The 8,311-nt window shown below is 53.0% G+C and overlaps 1 protein-coding gene across 1 annotated transcript in view; it reads left to right on the forward strand.

The window, feature by feature from the left end:
* LOC111148889 (ring finger protein 212) overlaps positions 1-6,477 on the forward strand; it is a 33,688-nt gene extending 27,211 nt beyond the window's left edge. Inside the window, exons 10-12 of the mRNA XM_022505672.1 lie at positions 4,825-4,897; positions 5,680-5,839; positions 6,382-6,477. Of these exons, the coding sequence (XP_022361380.1) occupies positions 4,825-4,897; positions 5,680-5,839; positions 6,382-6,477 (329 nt within the window). The remainder of the gene's footprint in view (positions 1-4,824; positions 4,898-5,679; positions 5,840-6,381) is intronic.
* Positions 6,478-8,311: the final 1,834 nt, after the last annotated feature.

Consider the following 8,311-nt stretch of genomic DNA (forward strand, 5'->3'; position numbering starts at 1 on the left):
GCGGGACTCGATCCCAGGACCCTGGGATCAAGTCCCGCATCAGGCTCTCTGCTCGGCAGGGAGCCTGCTTCCCTCTCTCTCTCTCTCTGCCTGCCTCTGTCTACTGTGATCTCTCTCTGTCAAATAAATAAATAAAATCTTTAAAAAAAAAAAAAAAAAAAAAAAGAAGGCAACTTGCTCACCAGGTAAAGGGCATCTATAGAAAACCCACAGCCAACAGGGTACTGTTGAGAGGGAGCACACCCCTGGTGCACAGTGGGGCACCCATAGTCCAGAGCCCTGCTCCAGCCCACAACCACTGGGGGCTCCGGCAGTGCAGGGAGGCCAGAGAAGGATGTGAAAGGCACATAGATTGGGTGAGAATGAGTGTAGTGTCCTTATCATAGACGGTATGCCCTTGTGCGCAGAAAATCATAAGGGATCTTTAAGAATGCTAGTATGAATCAAACAAGGTTGGCAAAGTTACAGGGTGCAAGATACATATACAAAAGTCAGTTGTAATTCTACATATGATAAGCGGTCCCAAACTGAATCAATTGGTCATAGCTGCCAGAGTTTTCTTCTCGGCTTTGTATTCTTTTTTACTGATCAGAATACCATCTTAGGGTACTGGTTGGCTCAGTTGGTGGAGCGTGCAACTCTTGATCTTGGGGTTGTGAGTTTCAGCCGCACATTGGGTGTAGAGACTACTTAAATGAAATTTTGAAAAATACCACCTTATTATTGCTTCACCGTAAACTTTGAAATCAGGGTTAGCCCTCTGACTTTGTTCTTAATTTATCAAAATGATTTTGATTGTTCTAACCTTTGTGATTTTACATAAATCTTAAGATCCTTTGTCAAATTCTGCCCCAAAAAAGCCTGCTGGGATTTTAATGGGAACTGTGTTGCATCTGCACATCAGTTTCGGAGAGAACTGGTATCTTAACAGCTTTCAGCATTTGAGTCCATCATCATGGATGTTTCTCCACTTCCTAAATCCCTAATTTATCCAGGGGATCATCTGTGGCTCTCAGTGTATACATCTTACCTTTGTTGATAAACTTTTTCCTCAGTAATTGCTTTTGATGGTGGAATTCTGTTCATTTAATTTTTAAGTTGGTCACAGTCTGCAAGGCATAGTTTTTCCCATTCTTTTTTATTTTCAACCCATTTATGTCTGAATCCAAAGCATATCTCCTGCAGACAGTATCAGATGTTGCTTTTCTTGTTGCCTGATCAATTCTTATACTGCCTGCATTTTCACTGGAGTGTTTGGTCCATTGATGGTTAATACAGTTATCAGCATATTTGGATATATGTCTGCCATTTTGCTACTTGTTTTATGTGTGACTTGGGAATTGTTATTTGTATCTCCTTAACTGCCTTTTTTTGCATTAAATATTTTTAGTGTACCATTTTGCTACAAATTGAATTATATCCCCTTAAAATTGATATGTTGACGCTCTAACCCCCCACATGACTATTTGGAGACAGAGCCTTTAGGAGGTAAATGAGGTCATAGGGTGGGACCCTGATCTGATATGGTTAGTGTCTTTATAAGAGACACAAGGATAAAAAAGGCACATGGCATTTGTGTCAACAAAACCATACAGCATCAAAAAGAGGGGACACCAGAGAACTCACTCACTCTCCATGCATATGGACCAAGAGGTCACATGAGCACACAGAGTGAAGATGGCCATCAATGGGCTAGGAAGAGGCCCTTCCTAAACTCCCAGCCAGGATCCATGACTATGAACAATAAATGTCTACTGGTTAAGCCCCAGCTTGTAGTGTTATGTTATGACAGCTGAGCCCACTAACACTTTTCTCCGTGATTGCCTGGGAATTACACTGTGCACCCTATCATAATCTACTTTAAGTGAATACTGACTCAACTCTGGTGAAATTCACTGCTCCCTTACAATTCATCCCCTGCTTCATGATAACCTATTTATGTATAACTACATATGCTATATATAACACATAATAACACATACGGCATTCATAACATTACAAACCCAATGACACAGTATTCTCCGAATTAATTCTTTTAAACAACATCACATTTCTTACAGATTATAAGGGAAAACAAAGTCACATAACACATCCTTTACTTGTACTGCATTTTTACCATTTCCAGGGTTCCTCCTTCCTTCCCATGGATTCAAGTTACTGTTGGCTCTTACTTCATTTCAGCCTGAAGCACCGTTTTGTTGTAGGACAGGTCAGTTGGCAGTGGATTCTCAGTCTTTGTCCACCTCTGAATGTCTTCATTTTGTCTGAATCTTGAAGGGTTACTTCGCTGGACATAGAGTTCCTGCCCCACCATTTCTAGCCCTGTGGAGGCTTCCCACTGCCTCACACCCCTTCATTTCTGGTGAGGAGTCAGCCATAAGTCATGCCATTTTTCTGTGTGTGAGGAGTTGCTTTTCTTCTGCAGATTTTCTCTTTGTGCAGGGAGCCCTCCAACCTTATCTATCTTATTCAAGACTGTCTTGTCTCTTGTGCAGAGGTGTTGTGCTGGGAGCCCGCTCCACACTCTCAGCTCTCGGCTATCCCCACCTCACTCCATGGGCACTCACTCCACATGTGAGTGCTGTCCACCCTCAGGGTCACATGGCACAGTCTCTCCCTGGCGCTCACCTCCAGCCCCAGCTCAACTCTGGGCTGGGCTGCAGCATCCTGCTGACTCACCAGGGCCCCATGGGAGCACACGAACATGCTGTGTGCCACGGGTGGGCTTTCTGCGCTGCTGATCCACACCTCTTTCCGGGTTCATCCTCGCTCTCGTGAGGTCTGCTAGTCTCAGCTCCTGGGAAGCCTGGACCTCTTCTTGACAAGCACATTGGAATGAGTGAGGGAGCTATGCAGGGGTGCAGGTGTCCTTTCCCTGGAGCACAGGCCCTCCTTTCACCATGGCCCGGGGCTCCTCCCCATCCCCCACCCTAACCCCACTGCCTGCTTTTGCTACATGTTTCCCCCTACAGAAATGCTCCTGTCTGTCTGACATCACAGAGGGATGAGTCTTTCCATGCTCTGGTTAATGAAATGTGCCCTCTCTAAATAGCAAGGTTTTTCATTTTTCAGTGGAAATCTTTCTAAAGTGCATTGCTTCCCTGAATGGGCATTATAGACCTTGACATGCTGGCATCCCATTGGTGGTACAGCATTGGTCAGACCACCTGTTCTTAGCTGGGCTGACGCAGGGGGACACCTTAGCACCTGAATGCCCGGTCCTGCCATGCTTCTGAGTACCCACGTGGCCTGGGACGGTTCTCTGTTCCTCAGACCCTGTCGTGTCACGTGGTTCTCCTGGGCTGTGTGTGGGGCACCCATCGTGCTGGATTCAGGCCCTCATGGCCCCTGTGAGTTGACCTCTGGGGGTGCCTGCTTCCTCATCTCTGCTGACAACCGTTCTCTCCACAAATTACCAAAAAGAGTAAATAAGACACCCTTTCAACTGACTGTGATGTTGGGCAGGTAACCCACCATCACTGTTGTGGCTCCAACCCGTGTTAGAATGTATTGGCATTTATTGCATCGGACATGTGGCTGGCAGACCAGGAGGGGCTGCCAGGCAAGAGGAAGTTTCATTCCCGGTTTCCTAGATGCGGGAGGCAGGAGCACCCCATGCAGCCCCATGTGGGATCCCTGGGTCAGGGGTGCAGGCATGGTCTTCACGGGAAGGAGTAGCAGGCATTGGGCCTGACCAGGTGTGGGATTGGTTAGTTGGGGTCATATGAGCAGTTTGTGGGGCAGGGGTAGCAGCTGCCCCATGTGTTATGCTGGCCTCGGGCGATTAGGGTGGAAAGTAAAAGGGGGGGGGTGATGCAGAGCACAGGCTCTGGGTTGTCATGTCAAAGGCAGGCTTTCAGACACATCATTACTCTGAGAGCCAGCTAGCCCCGGGAGGGGTCATCTCTCCGAGAAAAGCAAGGCCCCACCGTGTCAAGCTATCACAACATACAGAAAATAAAACACGTGAGACAGGTTTTCTCCCTGACTCTCAGTGATTCTGCAGAGCTTCTGAGGGTCACCTGCTGACTCAGGGCTGCTGGGAGCCACCAGGAAGCCATGTCCTCCCACAGTCCCCACAGCCCAGTGGCACAGAGATGACCCGAGTTGGCCACTTGGTTCTGCGCAGCCCTAGGAAGGACACTGCCTCTCTCTGACCCAGGTTCTCTGATCACGAAAGGACACATGGACACCCTAAATGCTGTCCTCTTTCCCCGCCATTCTTCTGTTAAAATTCTCCAAAATTTGGGCACAAAGAGTTCGGGTGTTAAACAAGAGTAGTCTTCACATTTGCTCTCTGCTATGACTAACACATGCCAGGGGCTGTTTACGTCTTTAAAGGAAGCTTCTTATTAGCGGGGAGGATGTCAGCAGAAATTCGGGAGTGTAAATATCTCACAGTGTGGGTGGGGACGAGCTAGTCCTGGCACTGAGATGCTCCTCAGAGCTGGAAGCTTCTAGAGGTGCTTTTCTTCCCAGTGGTTCTCAGAGTAACAGGAGCCAAGACAGAGTGTAGGGCAGAGCACAGGTTTGCACACGCTGACGGAGTGCCCTCCTGCACCAGGCCTACAGCCCAGAGCGCGGTGTCAGGTGGAGGCTTTGGGGGCTGAGTGGCCCCACCCTGGTTTCTGTGGCCTCAATGTCCCCTGGGCCGCTGTGGAGCATGAGGACAAAGCCCTGGACGCTCCCGTGCTGGGGACACCCTGCCCCTTCCGGAAGGGCATGGAGAGTAGGACGTTGGAGATGTGGTGGGGGACAACCGGGTGCTATGTGTCTGCCTTCCTGGAGCCTCATGCCTTCACCTTTTAACCCCATCCTCTACAGGCAGCATCTCCCGCCACGGCCCTCAGTTCCTCGGCCTGACGCCCGGTCACAGCAGCGTTTCACAGGCTCTCAGGTAATGTCTTGCTGCTCCACAGACGCCCAGGCAGGAGGCAGGGGACTGCCCGCTCCCCACAGATAATGCCACGAACCTTTAGCGGATTGCCTTTTCAACCCATTCATCCATGTTCTGAGTAAGATTAGACCACATCACGTTTTGCTTTTTTGAAACTAAAATGTAACTTAGGCAGTTACACTGTTACTAAAAACTCCAAAAGAGCCATTTCGTGGCTAGGAGGTATCTTATCCCAGGAATGGACTGGACTAGGGTCGGCAAATATTTCTGTAAAGGGCAGGTAGTGAGTGCTCTCAGCTGTACAGACAAGGACGTAGAGGTAGACAGACAGACACGGCTGTCCCACTAAAACTCTGACTACAGCAGGCAGAACTGGACTTGGCTGCCGTGTGCCAACCTGATGGGACCACCACTCCCTTAACTCTTCATTTTTGACCCTGAGGGTCCCCATTCTCTGCTGCGTTTTGGAACCCCCACAGGGGTCTCTATCCAGGCTCTCTGTCTCATCCGTCCAGAGCAGGTGGTCCCTGAAGGCAGGGGATCCCTGCCTCGCCCCCACCTAAGCTCTTTAATGGCGGGCACACATTTTGTCCTCTGCGATAGCCCAGCTACAGTGCCGCGCATCTTCCCCGGCCCATGTGGAGCTGCATCTGTGTGTGCCCTCCACCCCGATTCCAGAGGCCATCAGACCCCTAAGCCTCGCTGGGGGCACTGGCACAGAGGAGGGGCTGGCTGTGGGCATAAACCTGCTCCCAACGTAGATCTGTTGAATTGACTCCTAGGATCCCGTGGCTGCCTGTCCCCTGCAGGGCACCGTCCCAGCCAGCGGCACCCCCGGCCCCCGGCCGAGCGGCAAGAGGGGGCTCGCCCAGCCTCGGGGGCTCCCAGACGCTGGCCCCCAGGCCGCCCATCAGCATCTCTGCTCTGCTGCAGAGGCAGCGAGTAGGCAAGTGCGCACTGCGTTGAAAAGGAGACGTGTGTGTGGAGGGTGTCTATGTACATGTGGGAGGAATGGACCTGATGGTTGACTGTCCCTGAGAACTGCGCTTCTGCACTTTGGTGAGAGGGGCGCACGCGTGTGTGCTCCTCGGCTCTTGGCTCCCATGCTCCGCAGGGTCTGCTGGCCTTGGGGCGGCCACACTCAAAAGGGGAATGAGGTCCTGCATCGGGCCGTCAGCCTGGGCCTCTCGGGCGACCAGTGGAACGTGACGCAGTGAAACATGCGTCCATACTTGATGGAATAACGTCATACAGTTGAATAAAGTGCTTTTCTGATTGTCCAGAAATGTGACGTGTTTGAAGCTTGGCTCTTATTATTACCTTCAGAGTTCCTGAAAACATCAGTGTTGAAGCAGAGCATGATCCCTGTGCTGGCTCACTGCAGGAAGGCTTGGGGGCTAGGCAGAGCCCGACCTTCTGCACACGGGCCCCCGCGGGGAATGGTCACATGGTCCAGACGGCCTCTGTCACCTGGGTGTCCACAGCTCACAGGTGATGCTGTGTTTGGCAATGACTGGTTTCTGGAGATGAGTTTTGGGCCTGCCTCCTGCCAGGTCGGTGAGATGCTCGTTCTCGACTGAGGAGGGCAACTAGTCAAGACCGCACGGGGTGGGAAAGAGGCTTCTAGGGCTAATTATGATTCCTTATATGTCAAGAACCTAAGACTTGTCCAAGAGCTTGGTCTGTGTTCCTTCTCGAGGGTCGGGCTCACAGGGCGGGCAGGCGTAGAACAAGGCAGAGAGGAGAGGACCCCCTTCTGCACCTGGAGAGCATGAGGCATGGGCAGGTGCCTTGTCAGGTGACACCCTGGCCAGGCCACACCACACAGCGGTCTTCCGGAGGGCTTAAGGCCCCTGGTGGCTTCCACATCTGGCTGGCAGGTGCAGTCCCTACGTCGCACGGCAGGGGAGCTTCCAGAAAAGTTCCGGTGTTCTAGAACCCCCAGTCTTGGCACGTATCCTTCTCTGCGAATGTTCTGTAACGTGTGCATGGTGGTTTCCAGCGTGAGACGATGGCCAGTCACAAGGCGCCGGTCATCTCCCAGCTCCCACTCCCCGGGGTTCTGCTCTGCATGCTGCATGGCACCAGTCTGCCGGGTCCAAGCCTGGGCCACTGTTGGGAAGGCCAGGGAGGTCTGACTGCCCTGGTCCTGCCAGGAGCCTGGCTTAAAGATGGCCCAGAGCTCCCTACCGCAGGGCCGCTGGGGCCACATGTTGCCTGCCCACCTGCCAGGCCCGCACGCTCCTGGCACAGCTCCCCGCATGACCCAGAGCCAGAGCTGCACTTTGGGTTTAGCTGCCCACATCTTTGGGGCTGTCACTCTCCACAATGAGTTTCCTCGTGGCCAGGGAGGCGCCGCCGATGTGTCTGCTGGGGCCGATGCTGTGATGTCCCAGGCTGTTTACCAGCCTCTCAGCACATCTGCTGCTCCAGTGTGATCGGTGTGGGACGTCCGGGCAGCAGCACTCCAGACAGACGATAGCCCTGGCCCACAGCGCCAGGTGTGAGCTCGGAGCGCTCACCAAGCCGTCTGCTCTCGGCCAGGGATGGGCGAGGCCCAGCGGGTCCTCCGCTCTGAGACTCGGGCTGGGGCTGCTCCAAGTGGCCCTGCTAAAGAAAGTCACCAAGATGAGCAGGCTGGGCAGCTTAGACCCCAGGGCTTGCTTTGCCCCCGCGAGGTCGCCAGTGGCTACGCAGGTCCACTTGGACTTGGGGGATGTCAACCAGATTGTGCTGCAGGGCGGGGGTGGGGGGCTATCACACAGCCCCCCAGGGAGGCCATCGGGCACCAGTGGTTGTAACATGCCCAGAAAGCAGCACTTCTGAAAGTGCCAGCTGGGCTTCAGGTCCTTCTCTAGACTGAGTTCTCGTCTTTACAGGCAGGGCAAATATCCTCCGTGGTGGCCCGGGCCGCAGGCCACAGCTTCGGTGGCCCCAGCCACAGGCCCCACCTTTACAACTGATTGCATTCAAACGGCCTCGTACTCCTCACCCGCCTGGCAGGCTGCTGCCCTTCGGGCTGAGTAAGTACTTGACAGCTTATCTACTACCGTGGTTTTATTCTGTTTCTTCTCTGGTCTTAATTACATGACACTTATTCAAGCCCCAACACTGGGAGGGGTGCATGTTTCCTCAGGCCAGCTAGCAGGTGCCTGGAAATGGCCCTGCCCCGTCCCCACTCCTACCCTACTCTCCCCAACCGCCCAGCCCCCAGTCCCCACCCTGCTCTCCCCTACCACCCAGCCCCCTGCCCCTACCCTACTCTCCCCCACCACCCAGCCCACGGGCTCCCTCTGTCCTTGCCCCGGTGTAGCACCCTCCAGACTGTGTCTCATCTTTCAGACGCCCTGCCTGTCGGACCATTTGTTTTGGTTTTAGTAGAGCTGGGCTCACACCATCAGCTTCTGAAGCCTG

Source organism: Enhydra lutris, unplaced genomic scaffold (genome assembly GCF_002288905.1).
Source record: "Enhydra lutris kenyoni isolate GAN:26980312 unplaced genomic scaffold, ASM228890v2 scaffoldscaffold21, whole genome shotgun sequence".
Lineage (NCBI taxonomy): Eukaryota > Metazoa > Chordata > Mammalia > Carnivora > Mustelidae > Enhydra > Enhydra lutris.